This window comes from Equus caballus, chromosome 12 (genome assembly GCF_041296265.1).
Source record: "Equus caballus isolate H_3958 breed thoroughbred chromosome 12, TB-T2T, whole genome shotgun sequence".
NCBI classification, from domain to species: Eukaryota; Metazoa; Chordata; class Mammalia; order Perissodactyla; family Equidae; genus Equus; species Equus caballus.
This window is the reverse complement of record NC_091695.1, coordinates 12,369,392-12,386,182: the sequence shown is the minus strand read 5'-3', so window position 1 is coordinate 12,386,182 and position 16,791 is coordinate 12,369,392. Positions and strand designations below refer to the sequence as shown.

General features: G+C 48.9%; 1 protein-coding gene across 1 annotated transcript in view; it reads right to left on the bottom strand.

Annotated features, from left to right (window-relative positions):
- Positions 1 to 16,551, bottom strand: part of LOC111771846 (receptor-type tyrosine-protein phosphatase eta-like) — a 146,192-nt gene extending 129,641 nt beyond the window's left edge. The window contains exon 1 of the mRNA XM_070229501.1: positions 16,067 to 16,551. Within this exon, the coding sequence (XP_070085602.1) occupies positions 16,067 to 16,513 (447 nt within the window). The 5' untranslated portion in view covers positions 16,514 to 16,551. The remainder of the gene's footprint in view (positions 1 to 16,066) is intronic.
- Between the last annotated feature and the right edge of the window lie 240 nt (positions 16,552 to 16,791).

The window sequence follows — 16,791 nt, the reverse complement described above, 5'->3', positions numbered from 1 at the left end:
TTCTTTCAACTCATCCATTGACAATCACCTTTTTGAGGCAGGCTCTGCTCTAGGCATGAAGGATGGAGCAGAGAAACAGACAGACAGGGTCTCTACCTGCCGAAGGTCATATTCCAGGGGGTGGGGACGCAGAAACAGTAAACTAGTAAGACAGTTCCGGGTGCTGATGAGGATGGAGGAAATGAAGCAGAATCATGGGATAGAGGGTCTGGGCAAGGGCGAGGGCAGGCCCGAGAAGAAGCCGGGAGGATGTGGGGAAGAACACAGCAGCAAGTGGCCCCGAGAGCGAAAGCGAGAGAGAGAGAGAGAGAGAGAGAGAGAGAGAGCAGGAGGGCGCCAGTGTGGCCTGTGACAAAGCCAGCGTGACTGGAGGCAGTAAAAAGGAGCAGTGGGCGGTGAGGGGGGAGGGCAAGGAGGGGTGTGGTCATTGGGATCCAAGGTTCAGGGTCCCGTAGGCCACCATCTGGGTTTATACCAAGTGCATTATGAAGGCACCGAGGGTGTAAGTCATGGAATAACACAACTTGGTGGGACAAGAAGAGTGTCAGCATGAAAGTAAAAGAGCCTAGTGCGTGGCTGGCACTCGATAAACGGTTTTCCCCTGCTTGCCGCCTCCTTGTACCATGAACCCCATACAACCCTAGACACGCATGCTCCCCTCTGGGCCTCTGTTTCCAAAGAAGGTTTTGGTATCAGTGGTTCTCAACCCTGGCTACACATTAACAACATGTGAGTTCAGAAAAATAAAAATAAAACAATAAAGTCGGGGATGGTGAGTGCCCGCCCACCCAGAGATTCAAATCCCACTGGTCGGGAGTGTGGGCCTCCAAACAATATTTTCTAAAAGCTCGCCAGGTGCAGCCACCTAAAGAGGGTTCGAAGGCCTTCTCCCCTGGGTGATGTGAGCCCTAAGTGGGAGAGGTGCCCGGAGACGGAAGGCACTGCCTTTTGAGACAGTGATTTCCCCCTCGCTGAAGACAGTCAAGCAAAAACCACTTTCTCAGAGACGAAACTCAAGAACCAGACACCCTTAAGAGATCCCTTCCAAAAGAGACTTTTGTGGTTTTATGATTTGCTGGGTGACCCTCCAGTGAGCAAGTCTTACAGCTCAGTGTCCTCAACTATAACCAGAGAGAATAAACAGCACGTATGCCACCCTTGCCTTTCTTGTGACCATGGCAGACATCACTAATTGATCCCAGCACTCACTCCTGCTGAGCTAGGCCATCCCAAGTGGTCTGACGACCCCCTCTATGCACTGCCCCAGCGGCCACCATCAATCACATGAAGATGGACACAAACTGGAACTTATTTGTCTTCCTTAAGTTCCCGAAGGTCCCTTCTCACGCTGATACTCTTTGAGGAGAAGATCCTTTTTTCTTCTTACTAGCAATGATTAACCATTACGTTGCATGGCAATGAGTTCAACTGATCTGAGGCCTGTCAAACCATGAGCTCACACATTCCATCGCTGAGAGCGAGTTTTGCTTTATTTCCTGAATCTCAGACTCTTTGTCCTCCCCAGGTGACATCCGCAGGCAGCTGCACCCCCAAACATTTACTAAATAGGGCCTGAGAGAGATGCATGATTAGATCAAAGCAAACCAGTCCTGTTCCTGGAAAAGCTCATCAATCAGGTGCCCTGTGCTATCACTGATAATTGAAACAATAATAATGAAAGCAGCTGGCATTTATGGAGCACTTTCTGTATGCCAGGCACCACGCTGAGGGTCTCACAAACATTTCCTCATGGAATCTTGGTCACGATCCTCTGGTGTTTATTATCCCCATTTGGCACACAAGAAAATTCAGCATGGATGGACCTTGAGGGGCTTATGCTACGTGACATAAGTCAGATGACCTCACTCATAAACAGAAGATAAAAACAACAACAAACACATAGAGACGGAGATTGGATGGGTGGTTACCAGAGAAGAAGAGGGGGAGGGGGAAAGGGGTGACAGGGCACATGTGTGTACAAGTGGTGAACATGATGTAATCCACACAAAAATCGAAGTATAATGATGTACACCTGAAATTTACATAATGTTATAAACCAATGTTACCGCAATAAAAAATAAATAAATAGAAAATAAAGGGATGGGACCAACAGAAATGTACAGCCAAAGGGTACTGATTAAAAATCAAGTGAGATATCCATAAAAAAAAAAAAGGCAAAGAAAATTCAGGCTTTGAAAGCTACTAAATTGCTGTTGATCACAAGGCAGCAGAAGCGAGATGACGGAACAGCCACATCCCTGGCTCCGGGCAAGGGCCTTCGCCTCTCTGGGCCTCATCTCTGAAATGGACATGATCATGGTAAGAGGGAAATGAGAGCCCACGCACAGGGTGTGACCGTACAGTGGACATCTCGGAATAGCTTGCTGGAATCTGGGTAAAAATACAGAGCCCCATAGACAACATTGTGTCCTGACCAGGTCTGACCAACGCTGAGCTGGAAGCCCTTTTTTGGCTTCACAGAGTAATGTATTCCTGACACTCAGTGCGAACATGGAGCTTTCCAAAAACCAACCCTCCTTGCCCCAGGCTGGCACCACCGTTTCAGTGGGTTTTCTGGGTGTTTCCTCTTGCCTCATTCCTACTGGTCTCCCTGTCCGTGGCTCTGAAGGCACCACTCCAGGTTTATGGCCTGGGGTCTCTAAACACTCCAAACGCTGAAAATTGCTCCCGGGAGCTGGTGGGAGGGGAAACTTGTCCACAAATCTCTTTGTCTCGGGATCTCCCTTTGACTGGGCCTGTCTCCTGTGTGGAACTTGGCACATTTGGCCTCCTGGCTGCTAATAAAGACTGAGCCTTTCCCTCAACTTCACAGCCCCTGCAACAGAGCTGAACACCACACGTGTCACAGGAACACTGGCTTCCTTTCCCACCCCAGAAGGTGGGAAAAGTGTCAGTTATGCCCATTTTGCAGAGGAGGAAAGTGAGGCTGGGAACACACGGAGAAAGGTGGCACAGGAATCGATACCCGAGTGCCAAGACTCCGAGCACAGGGCTGACTCGATCACAGGATCCCTACATAGAAAGTACTCCGAAAACAAGCCGGGAGTCAGAGGTGAAGCGTCTTTTGAGACCTAGCAACCTGGATATCTGTCTCATCTGTAAGTGCTCTGGCTGCATGGACCACCTGTCTCACTTGGAGGAGGTCAGCTACCAACACGATCACATGGGAACAGAAGGACAGCCACAGGCATTCTATACCATTACTTCCAAACAGGTCTTGCGCAAAGCAATGATTCTCAACCAGGGCACCTTCCCCCTCAGGGGACACGTGGCCATATCTGGAGACATCTTCAGTTGTCACAAGTGGAGGGGGTAGAGGGTGCTTCTGGCGTCTAGCGAGCAGAGGCCAGGGATGCTGCTAAACACCCTACAGCACACAGGACAGCCCCCAAAATAATGACTCATCAGGCCCCAAATGTCAGTTGTGGTAAAGCTAAGAAATGCTGGTCTAAAGGAAAAGATGTCACCCCCAGTCACCACACTGTCAGACAGCTGCAAAGCCGAAATGCCACCTTCCAGTGGACAGCTCAGGCTACGCGCCACGTGGGCATCTTCCAAAAGAAATCGGAAGGCTGGTCACAAACTGTGTGGTCACACAGAGGCTGAGGGTCTGAGTCTTACCCTCACCCAGTACGTCATCTTTTTATTTTTTATGTTTATTGATGTTTAATATGTGCTGAAAAGTTCTTTGTGATACACACCTTATTTTATGTACTTCCCATAATGACCCTAGAACCGAGTCATATTATCATCCTATTTTACAGTTAAGGAAACCGAGGCTCGGAGAGGTGGAGCAACGTTAGCCAAGAAATTCCCCCCTACCCCCGGCATCCGGCTCCAGAGTCCCAGTGTCTAACCACTGCACTAAACCACCTCAGTCCCATGAACGAGCCCAGAGTAAGACTATCAAGCAAGATGTTTCACGGTCTCTCATGTCCACCACCACAGGGATGGACGCCCAGCAGTCACATACAATGAAGCTAAACTGGAGGTTATTATCGATTTTAGAGAAGCCCAGGTCTGAGCCATGGAAATAATTTCAGTATCCCATGTAAACTATAACAAGAAGGCAGGATCAGGGACCAAAGGAAAAGAACGTATCAGGTAGACTGGTGTGCAGGATGAGACGAGCTCGAGGAACTGGTTGAGGTATGAAGTCAGAGGGTGGGTGTTTGATGATGAGGGCAAGCTCTGCGTGGCAGGGGAAGGGGTAGCAACTTAAGAGAGATGAGCTAGGCTGGAAAGTGCTAGATCTAAAAGATGTGCTTAGTGCTCGTTCAATAATTGCTGCCTGCAGTAAGGACTGGATGGAATGGGATGGTCTCACCAACAGGAGAAAAGGCAACTGGGATCATTACTCTCCTCCAGGAAAGGCTGGCTTCGGTTGGTTGTACATGATCTCTCTTAAGATCTCTTGCTCTAGCTTCATTAACATTATTCTCTTTTAGAGATCGTTATGATTCAAAGTGAGAATAGGACATCTTCAGATACGCCAACCCGTTGCCTTAAAGAACAGCTCCTGCCACTACATTGCCTACAATTTGTCTTCACACAGTAGGAACTGGTGAGCACTCTAGACAACAGGACTCCCGGGCATCAAGGCTGGCAGAAGTTGTTTGAACACCTTCAGAGCTGGTCTCCTTGAACCCTGAGCACATGGCAACTGCAGCCCCAAAGTCAGGAGGTGTTGTGTTAATAGAGAGGTGAATTGGGAGCGAACATTTAAGCCACAATCTGGATTGGGTGCCTGACACACCTTCCCTCATTTAACCCTAATAACACAATTATTAGCCATTTTCCAAATGACATAACAGGTGCCAAGGGGCTTAAGTACCTGGGCAGATGGCAGGGTCGTGTGGCTGGAGGAGAAGAGCATGGATGTGGATCCAAGGCCCACGGCCTTTTCCACGCTCCTCTTCTTACAGAACACCCTGAGGTCACGTCATTCATGCCCAATTTCAAGCCTATGAAATGCAAATTCATTCACAACAGGAAGGGCAAGACGCCAACAAGATGGCACAGTGTCATTCATTTGATTAGGGCCAAGGCCCAAAGTTTCAGGCAGCCTTTACTACACTTACAGCTGCAAGATCTAAAATCCATGGCAAAGATACTCTTATTTTCAATGGCTTTGGGAAGCATTTACTCCTGCCACATCATGGCTCTGAGCAGCCAGTGTCAATGCGCTCCCCATCCCACAGGAAGATGGCCCTCCCACCTGTGAGAATGGCCCTCAAGCCCAGCTGTCCTTCCAGGAGACTCACACACACCCCAGCCCCTGTAGGCAATCCTGTCCAGTGTCCCCTTGTGTCCCCAAGGAAGCCCACAACTAGCTAGTTGAGGTTCTGGCACAGTATGTAGCCATGGACCAGATTATAACTCTCTGGGCCTCAGTTTCCTTCCCTGCACCTACATCATAGGATTACATGAGTTAATACATACAAAGTGCTGACAATGGTTCATGATAAATATTCAACCTACGGTAGCTGCTACTGTTATTTCTATTATCTCCATTTATCCTAAGACAATCAACAGGGAGGTGTTCAGAGAATTACTCACAAAGTCATCTGCATAGTGTTCACCATGGCAAAAAATTTTGGAAGCAAACAGGAAGAGCAATCACAGGGTGAATAAGATCAGTCAAGGTACCTCCACATGATGCAACAGGATGCAACTAACAGTTATACGAGGGGAGTATATTTACCAGCAAGGGAAAATGTCTGCAACATATTGTCACTACTTCACAAACTGTCCCTGAAAATAGCAGAGGAGAGTGAACTCACCCGCCCAGAGGGTCTCAGGGGTAGCGATTTCTTTGCTGTCTCCTGGATTTGCTGAAAAACTTCTGGATGCAAATTTGGTATCTAATCTATAAAGTGTCCATGTTTGTTTGCTTGTTTTCAAAAAACATTTCAAAAGACTTTCCACTGAGTAACAGTGACCCTCCAGGAAGAAGCCTCATGTTGATGCTGTGGCTTCCTGGGGTGGCCCTAGGGATGTGTCTACCCCAACTGCTAAAAAAAATTAGTGAAAAATGTAAGTTACAAAGCATATGTAGGAGGACATCCTATTTCAGTATAAATAGAACATGCACTAAAAAGGACAAAGATCACCCACCAAAGTGGTACCAGGAGCTAATTTGGGGAAAGTGGAGATTACAGGTAATTTTGCTTTCTTTTTTTATTTATCTATACTTTCAAATTTTTATATTTAAAAAAAAAGCCAGAACTGACTCCTATGGGACTCGTAGGATCACGATCCTCCAGCCAGTGGGGCTCACAGCCCCCAGATGGGAGAGCAGCATGAATCCTGTGCAGATCAGCACGAGTGGGGTGAGAGCAGCAGGACCTGGAGGTAAAATGTCTGGGCTGTGAAGCTGAGGCCCCCACTGCCCACTAGACAGGTGACGACCCCTTCAGAGCCCAGCTCCCCAGGAGTGGTCCTAAGTTCTTATTCAAAGTATACAACGCAGTAGGCAGTAAGTGCTAGCTCTCCATCAAACCCATTTACCCAAGAACACAGGGCATGGCCAATAGCTTGTCCTGCTGGGGTGGTCCCCCGAAGTTTCCAGAACGGCAGCTACTTAAGGGCAGACCTCCTCAGCCTCCAGTTGACCCACACTCTTCCTAAGGGACCTCTCCAGAAGCTACACCAGCCCCTGAATGATGGTTTTCAGCTACACATGGGGGCACTGATGATACATAATTGGGAACTTTATAGTGGTTTTCCACTGTCTCTGGAAACAGAACCCACCTCCACCTCCCAGCCGGTACCTTCCTTCCACCGCCACCCCTCACTCCACTTCCTGTAAGAGTGGCTTCCAGTTTTTCTGGCAACACCTGAAGCCATGATAAGAAATTCATTTTATACGCAATTCAGTCCATCCACACACACACGTACATACAACTGAAACAAGTTTCATGACACAATATTTAGCCTTCCTACATGCAGGAAACTCTGATATTTTCTATTCTATCATTTTTTCATGCTAGCCACGGCTCACTAAATTGATTTTATGACCCACTGTTTTAAATACACTGCTTTACAGCTTGCAAGTCCATGATTTGGTTTTCCAAACTTCACTTTAAAAGCACATTTTCTGCAACATATTAGGGGGAACCATATACAATTGCCAATATTCAAAGGACCAAAAACAGTAATTTCATATGTCCAACCTAATAATTACATACGAACCAACCTAGAGGACTCCACTGTCCGCTTTGCCTCTTGGAAGCTAATTCTAAATTTGAGAGGTTTTTTAAACTAGGCTGCACTGTGAATGTACATTATTTTGTGCAAAGACAGATGACACCCAAACTGGAAAAGTCACTTAGAGACAGTCTGAGCCACACCGTAAGTGGGAATAACAATGACAAACCCACAGGGATGCTGTAAGGATTGAACGAGCTCACAGACATTGAAAGGCCTTGTAAACTAGAAGGTAAAACTCATTCTTTAGTTTTTTGGGGGGTTTTTTTGGAGGAAGATTAGCCCTGAGCTAACATCTGCTGCCAATCCTCCTCCTTTTGCTGAGGAAGCCTGACCCTGAGCTCACATCCGTGCCCATCTTCCTCTACTTTATACGTGGGACGCCTACCACAGCATGGTATGCCAAACGATGCCATGTCCGCACCCGGGATCCGAACCTGCGAACCCTGGGCCCCCGAAGTGGAACGTGCGAACTTAACCGCTGAGCCACCGGGCCAGCCCCTATTTTTCAGTTTTTTAAGGAGTAAATCATGCCAGTGTCCCAGCAAGATAAGATGACAAAACAACAGCCAACATCTCTTGAAGGTTTATTTCATGCTAAGAACTTGTCATGCAGGTCGATTTAGTTAGAGCGGCACCATCCCTCCAAACCCACGACGACCTCCCCATGGGTCTCCATCTCCAGGACCACTGGTGTGGTCCACTCTCAAGGAAGGAGGAACCCCCACGACACCAGGAAATGAAAGCGCGGTGGCCCCTCAGCCAGCAGCAGGAAATGCAGGATCACTTTGCTGCCTGGAAACTGGTGGCACAGTCAGCACAAACTCCCCCGGCACCCCCATCTCCTACAATTACAGTTTCAGTTGGTGGCATAAAAGGACTCCTCTTGGCCCTACAGAGACAGGAGGCAGCCACAGCCAGAGCTGGCCAGGGCGCCAGATAAAGAGAGAACACTCAAGCCACTGCAAGGAGGACCCTGGTGTTTTTGTTTGTTTTTGCTTTTGTTTTTTGGTGAGGAAGATTGGCCCTGAGCTAACATCTGTTGCCAGTCTTCCCCATTTTGTATGTGGGATGCCTCCACAGCATGGCTTGATGAGCGGTGTGTAGGTCTGCGCCCAGGATGCAAACCTGCAAACCCCACACCCATGAAGCGGAGCACACAAACTTAAGAACCACATCACCAGGCTGGCCCAGGACCCTGTTCTTTTAGGGGACATGGTCATATTCCTGAGCTCCTTTGGGGCTAATACAACACCGGCCATTCTTCAGTCACATCCTGTGGTCACTTAGACTTATTAATTCAATTATATTGACTTGTCAAAAAGAAATATAATTTTTTTTCTTTTCTCCCAAAGCCCCCCAGTATATAGTTGTGTATTTTTAGTTGTGGGTCCTTCTAGTTGTGGCATGTGGGATGCCACCTCAGCGTGGCTTGATGAGCGGTGCCATGTCCGCACCCAGGGTTTGAACCAGTGAAACCCTGGGCCACTGAAGCAGAGCGCATGAACTTAACCACTCGGCCATGGGGCTGGCCCCAAGAAATAGAATTCAAATTGTGCTATCAGGGAAGCCTACTGTTCCACATTACTCATTTTAATACATACATACATACGTATGTATACAATCCATTGTGGATTTAATCTCTTAAATCCAATTTAAATTATTTTGTAGCACAATTTTGAGAATTCATTATTATGGCCTTTTGCCCTAACTTTAAAATCTAACTCTTGAGTAAATGGAATATTTTGTAAGTTGTTCTTACATTTCTAAATCTATTTACAAGAAATGTTAACATAATGTGATCTCACTGAACTTACACAACTACCGTGTGTGAGAGGTACTACTATTATTAGCATTTTAGAGATGTGAACACCAAGGATCAGAAAGGTTAAGGCACCTGTCCAAGATCACACAGCTAATTAGGTGGTGGAGCCAAGATTCCAACCAGGCAGGCTGGTTTTAAGCTCTACACTCTCTTTACCACCCTGGGGTCTTATTCATCTCTAAGTTCCTATGGAACAAGGGCCACATCTAAAATAGTTGGAAAAATATATATTTGAAACACAAATGAGAGCCAAAAGACTATCCTCCTGAATTTCCAAAGACCTTGTACAAATAGATAACAAAAAGCCCATCTTCTTTTTCTTAATGAAGGAGTTAACCAAAAAAAAGGGAAGAAAGAAATGTAAATGTCCCAAAACAAAGGAAAAAATGCTCAACAAATTCAAAATTAAAGATATAAATAAAAGTAACAGGGTACAATTTTTCACCTCTCAGACCAGCACACATTTAAAATCGAACGACCCTCAAGTTAGGGGACGGTCTGGAGAAACAGCACTCTCCAAACCTGTGGGTGAGGGACAAAACGAGCAATGTTTCTGGAGGACAACAGCAGCTAGTGACTTTTTAAATGCATGTACCCTCTACTCCAGCAATCTTTTTATTTTTTAAAGGTTTTGTATTTTTTTTTAAAGATTGGCACCTGAGCTAACAACTGTTGCCAATCTTCTTTTTTTTTCCTTCTCCCCAAAGCCCCCCAGGACACAGTTGTATATTCTAGTCGTGAGTGCCTCTGGTTGTGGCATTTGGGATGCAGCCTCAGCATGGCTGGATGAGCGGTGCCATGTCCGCACCCAGGATCCGAACTAGTAAAACCCCGGGCCGCCGAGTGCGGAGAGTGCGAACTTAACCACTCGGCCACAGGACCCACCCCTACTCTAGCAATCTTAAAATCAGAAATTTACCCTATGGCTATCTTTGTGATAGTTACAAGAAATATGCACTAAAGACATTCTCTGAAGCATGATTTCTAAGGGGTGGGGGTGGAGACACTAAAAACAACTAAAGTGTCCATGGATAGAGGAATGGTCAAACAAACTACGGTAAATTCACACGTCAGAACATTAGGGAGTCATTTAAAACAATGACTTAAAGCGATAGGTACAGATATGAAATAATCTAGAAGATAACTAAGTAAATTAAAAGGCTACATAGAGAACAATGTATATATAATGTTTCTTTAATGTAACTTTTTTAAAAGATAAATAGAAATACTTGTATACATTACATAGAAACATTTGTTTCCTAGAAGGAAACCAAGGATGCCCAAAGTGATTATCTTTGAAGAGGATTGATACTTTTCTAAAGTTACACAGTTTTAGACTGGAGGGTTTTTAACGTGGGCTCATGGGCTATTTTAAAGAGTCTATGAAACCCCTGAAATTGGATACAAAATCATAAATATGTGCATTTCTTTGAGAGAGAGGGTTATTTCCTGCTACATACTCTGTTAGGGTCTTACACCTCCCCCTCCCCAGAAAGATTAAGAACCACTAATTATAGGCTCCACGTTGGTGCTAAGTTTTAATATTCACTCACTTATTTACTCAGAAGCCATGAAATAACACTAGGCTGGGGCCCCACACAGGCACCCAGAAAAACACCAGCCCATTCCTGCTCTGGAGAAGGAGATCGCTTGTGGCATAATAACGACATTGTCTCCTCTCCGCTCGAGCCTCGGAAATGGCTACAGGGTACAGCTTCCCTCTCACAGGAAGGAGGAAAAGTGGAACTGAAAATTATTTGCATGTTTAAAATTAGACCTTCTGTGGGAGCTGACACTACTTCGCTTTCAAAATGCCCCCCATCCGCTGTCTCATTACCACCACCCCTCACCCAGGCATTTTCATGCCATGGAAATTCTGGGACAATAGGATGACTACAGCTCTCACTAATAAGGAAGTAATAACAAATTTCCTACAGCTCCCATCCTCTGAGGGGTCATCAGAAAAGCCGCTGGAAGCCCAAACAACACGGTGGCAAAACTGCAGTGGAATTCTCTGCTCTGAGATACCTGTGGCGTCCGGGGATCTCCACTAGGAGACTTGGCCCCTCTCACCACTCCTTCTCTGGGAAATCCAGTGCCAGCCCTTTCTCTGGAAGCCAAAAGGACATCGCACGCATCTAGCCTATGTCATGACTTGGGATTGGTTAGCTGGGGCTGAGCGGAGGAATGTCTCACTCCCATGGCCCGTAGGGGTCAAAAAGGCAGGCACCTCTCTAGCCCATCACCACGGCCTCCACCCAGTGCCTGTTACACATCTAGCATTTCCCAAACTTAAGTGATTTATCACCTTTGCAAATCTGCCATAACCGCATCATCCTTACATAATTATTTACCCAGTATTTTTCTTTAGATGAGCTTTTCATCATATTTATACCAACTTATTTATGATGACACTACATTTAGCCTCACTCTACCTATAAAATCATGGGCTTGATATGCAACTTACCATTTTTTTTACTCATACCCCCTAAAATAAATAATTCTGAACAGTAAGAAAAATGTTCTGTGTATAATCCCAGCAAAATTACTTGGAAAAAAAAAATGTTCTGTGACTGAGCTAAATTCATCTTGCATGCCCCCCGGGATTATTCCGGACCACTCTGGGAGAAAAGCTTGATAAATGTTTGTTGTATGAACAAATGATCTGTAGCCCCCCTTTTTCTCCCCAAATAACGGCAGCAGACACGACCAGCAATTGAATTGTGTTTTAGATTTTCCAGAGCAGGTCCTCTTCTACTTTATTTGAGCCTCTCAACCACCCAGTGAAGGAGGAAGTATTAGTCCCATTTTCCAGGTAAGGAAATGAGGAGTCACAGAGGTTAAGTGACTTGCCCAAGTTTATGCAGCTATGAAGGGGCAGAGCGAGGACCTGAACCCAGGTCTTTCCCCTCCAGACGCCACTCTGTCTCCGCTAAGGCAGGCTTGCCTTGTAAACTCAGGCTCCCAAAGAAACATAAGCAGGAAAGACGGTACTGGGTTGTCTCTGTTCCAAACGGAGCAGATCCTATGGGGTTTAGATGCAGAACACCCAAAATGACACCCTGCCCACAAGTCTGTCCTTTGCCACAAAAGTCTGTCACCTCATCGCTTAGTTGCACACTGAAGACCTTCTCGAACACACGACTTCTTACAGCACAGGACACTGAACTGGGGCCCTGGAGACATCAGACCTGCCTCTGCCACATCCTAGTTATGCATCTTCGGTAAGTTCTGAACCTGTTTTCGCTCAGATAAAATGGGAACGTGAGGCGCACCTACTTCTTCGTATTTCTGAAATGGTCAAACGAGATAATGCATTAAAATCCTTCACACAGTGCCTGCCATGTATAACACTACCTATTAATTATAATATTATCAGCAGCATGATGTTAGAAGAGAACTACACAGAAAATTGCCTCTTACCCTGCGCTCAAAATAATTCCCTTGGCCAAGCGGTGAATGAACTAAGAAGTAATTGCTGCTGGTGTGCTGGCTGAGCCCGGGCCCACGGTCATTGAGCAACTCTGCCTAGGCCTCAACCCCAAGCAGAAATTACTTTTAGGAGCTAAATAACCTCTTTGCTGACCGAAATTGCTCACTCGGGAGCCAGGATTCTCTCTGCTTAGGAAAGCTTGGGTATTCCGTGGTTATCTTTATCGTGGAGCAAAACTTGAAGGCAACTCCAAGTCACAATCTAACCATAAACCAATTTGCTCTGTTTTCTTAAACCGCCTGCAAACAAAACAGAATCGTTTGGTTTTTCCGCTGTTGTTCCCAAGCAAAGCAAAAATATTTAAAGTCACCCGGATGAGAAGCTAACAAGCACTTTAAAGAGGAGTCAAAATATTTTCTGTCCTCTGGATGAAGCAGGTAGGTAGGCGGGCTTAAGGATTAGCTATAATAGATAATAAATACAAATAATTATTATTCACCAGGAAACAAAAAAGCAGAGAAAAAGCAAATCCAAACACAACGAGACCAAGAAAACAGCTGTCAGCCACCAGCTTTGTTCCACTTTAAAGCAGCCCACTATTAAGATGAAATCTTATGGGGCCGGCCCAGTGGCGCAGTGGTTAAGGTTAAGTGCGTACGTTCCGCTTCGGCGGCCCAGGGTTTGGATCCCAGGTATGGAGATGGCACCACTTATCAAGCCATGCTGTGGCAAGCGTCCCACATATAAAGTAGAGGGAGATGGGCACAGATGTGAGCTCAGGGCCAGTCTTCCTCAGCAAAAAGAGGAGGATTGGCGGCAGATGTTAGCTCAGGGCTAATCTTCCTCAAAAAAAAAAAAAAAAAAAACAAGATGATATCCTAAAGAATCTGTCAGGACTACATTTCTCACGAGAGGAAGGCAAGGGAGAAGAAAAACGCTTGGTCACATTTTCTAAAACATACACATAAACCAAAATTAGTGTGCAAAAATGCTACAAGAATGGGCGGAGTCGGACACAGCAACCAGCAAAGTCCTCATGCTGGAATCGTCTCCGGCAGTCCTTCCTGTCTTGGACAAGGGGAATGAGATGCCACGGTCCAAAATTGCTTTTCCGGTCCTACTAAGCACTGAGTCTTCCAGCATCTCAGCGTTCCAGCTTCCACACGTGTCCTCATTAAGGCCCAAACAGAGCTGCGTCTTTTCCATGACTTGTCCATTTTTTAACCAGCTCCAGTTGATTCCGTTTTAAAACAGACACACACACACACTCCAAGCTTCACAACAGCAATCAAGTGTTAGGGAGGTAGTCAGAAACCTTCACTCACATTTCCTTCATGCACAAACTTCGGAAATCTCAAATATGACTTCCAATCTCAAATCTGATTTGACTTGGAAAAACTCAATTTACACCCACGGTCTCAGGAGTATGCAGTGAGATAGGACTGTGTCTATAGTTAAAAGGAGGAACCAGGTGAAAACATGACCAAAGAAAAAGCATCATGAAAATAGTAGGCACAGACAGGCCGCACAGTTGCAGTCCTGGCCCCTCTACTGTCTTGCCAGGAGACCTCAGCCCCACCCCTGTCTTCTCTGGGCCTCAATATCTTCAACTGAAAAAATGAGAGATTTGAGCTATCTTGGAAGCCTGGTCCAACTCAAAAATATACTGATTCCCGGAAATATCCAGTATCGAAATAAACTGTCAAATGGGGATTTTGAAAATGTTTTTTCGCAGAGCCTTTTAGATTTCCTATTATATAATGTATCCAAAAATGAGAAATAAAAACAGTCCTCTTTGAGTTTCTACAGAACAAATTCGAGAGGAAGGAACTACGTGAATAGGGGGCAAGAATAGGGCGGCAAAGTGCTGTGGAAATACAAGGAAGGATTGGGCAAGAAATAAATTTACCCATGAAATTTTTCGCTGATTCAAAGCACGGCTAGCAACCACAACGGCTGGTGCAAAAAAAAAAATAAATAAACAATATAACAAAATATATATGTACCAAATTAAACCAGAAATGAATGAAGATCAAGTATTGTTTTAGCGTAAACTTTGGTACAAGAGATCTTCAATTATGAGGCAATTTTTTTTTTTAATCTTGCCGACTGCTCCCCATGAGTTTCCTTCACGGACAGGGAGAGGACAGGCCATACACACCGGGCCTGAACGTAATCCCACCTTGACGCCCCTTAATGTTTACAAGGCTCCTTCAGGCATTGGCCAGTGGGAGCCCCTCAGACAATTCTACGGGGCAGGTGGCGGTACCCCATTCTACTGAGGGTCGAAGACCCTGAAGAGCAAGTCCAGCCCTGGAGCTGGTCTTCTGACACCTAATCCAGGCTTCTCTACAGCAGGTCGCACTGCCTTCCAGAACCTCAGGAGAGCAGTTCAAAGCCTGCTGTGGAACACTGAAGGAGCACTCAGTGTGACCTTGGGTGCTGAGAATCACCTCAGCCCCGGGCGGCCCGGCTCCCTGCTCGTCCTGCCTGCTGGGCTGCATTGCTGCCCCAAGGCTGACGTTTCTGCTCTCAGACAATCCTGTATTTGTGCTTGAAAAGTGTTCCCTGAAACCAGGTTCCACGTCCAGCCAATAACTCACTGCCCAGGTTTCACACAGCATCTGAGAGCTGCTCTCTGTACAAAACAAGGAAGACTTTCATTAACAAAATGCACGACGGGGGGTCAGCAGGGCACTTTCCACGGCGGGTTCAAGACCCCAGCAGGCTCCTGGAAGGTTGTGAGGACGAACTCGCTAGCTCAGCTCCCTGGCAAGGGCTGGGAGATTTTGCTCTTTCACTTCTCTCCCTCAACTTCCCTATCTGGGAAATGGGAAAGTCGCCCAGCTGCCCGGCCTCCCCGCAATAGGCATGCCAGAAAGGGGAAACGGCGCTTGCAGAAAGGTCGGTCACCAAAACGCCAAGCACAGCATTATCTGAAAAGCGAAGCTAGAAAACCGGGCGGTGGGAGGCAGCGCCGGCGCCCACAAAGCACGAATTCAAAACCCGGGGAAGCGAGCAGCTTCTCCAGGAGGGTGATGGGACCGCCTGGAGGAGCGCCTGCGAGTGGCCACATTTTCCCGGGCCTGGGAACTTTCCCCAGGGCAGTGCCCTCGGCCCGGAGGCCCCGCGCCCAGCCCTGCCCTTCGGCCCGGCCCCTCGGGCCCCTGCAGGCCGGGTCGGAGGTCGGCCAGGCCGGCCCGGCTCCGCGCCGCGAGCCCTCCGCAAACACGCCCCCTCCGGCCGCCTCGGTCCCAGATGGGACCAGCCCCGGGAAGGGCCGGGCCAGAGACGGCCTGGAGCCCGCGCGGGGGGCTTCCACGGGGCGGCGATAGGCACCCCGGGACCCATATCCCGCTGCCCTCTCTCTGGTCCTGGGCAGCCGGGGAGGGGACTCGATCCCGGGGCTGCGAGGCCGCCCGGGGTTCCCGCGAGCCCCCTGCAAGAGGGGGTCTCCGAGGACGCGGGCCCCTCGCCACCTCCCCCGATTTCCGCGGGCGGGGCACCCCGGGCAGGTGCAGGGGATGCCAGGCCCGCCCCCCCCCCTTCCCCCGCGCCCGGTCCCCCCGGCGGCTCACCTGGCCCAGGCGCAGCAGCAGCAGCAGCAGCGGCGGCAGCGCCCAGCGCAGCCCCGGCGAGCGCGGAGGGGGCCGCGCCTCCCGCGCCGCCGGCTTCATGCCCCGCGCGCCCTGGAACGTGCCCGGGACGCGCAAGCCGGGCCCCGCCGTGTGCCCGAGCTCGGGCGCCCTCGTCGCCGCCTCCGGCCGCCGCCTCCGCCTCCTCCTCCTCCAGCCGGTCCGCCTAGTCCCCGCTCCGCCCGCCCCGGGCTTCCCCGGGGACATGGCAGCGGCGGCGGCGGCGGCGGCCACACGGCGGAGCCTGGCGCGGCTGCAGCGAGGGGGACGCGTCCCTGGGCGCGCGGGGGCTTCGCGGGGCGGAGCGAGCGGCGCCCACCCCCCGCGCGCGGCGTCCTGATCCCGGCTCCGGCGGCCCCGGCGGCTCCCGCTGCCTCCTCCGCGCGTCATGCGGCTCGGGCTGCAGGGAGCCGCGGCGAGCGCTCAGCCCCCTCCCTTCCCCCTCCCCCTCTGAATATTCATCGCTTCCTCCCGCCCGGCCGGCCCGGCGGCGGCGGAGCGCCGCGGCCCCTCGCCGCCCTCCGCCGCAGCCCCCGCCCCCGCCGAGCCGGCCGGGAGGCGGGGAGGGGGCGGCGGCGCGCCCCGCGCGCGCCCTGGAGGCTCCCCGCCGGCGGGCGGAGGAAGCGCCCCCGCCTTGCGCGCCCTCTCCGCCCAGCCCTCCCACATTC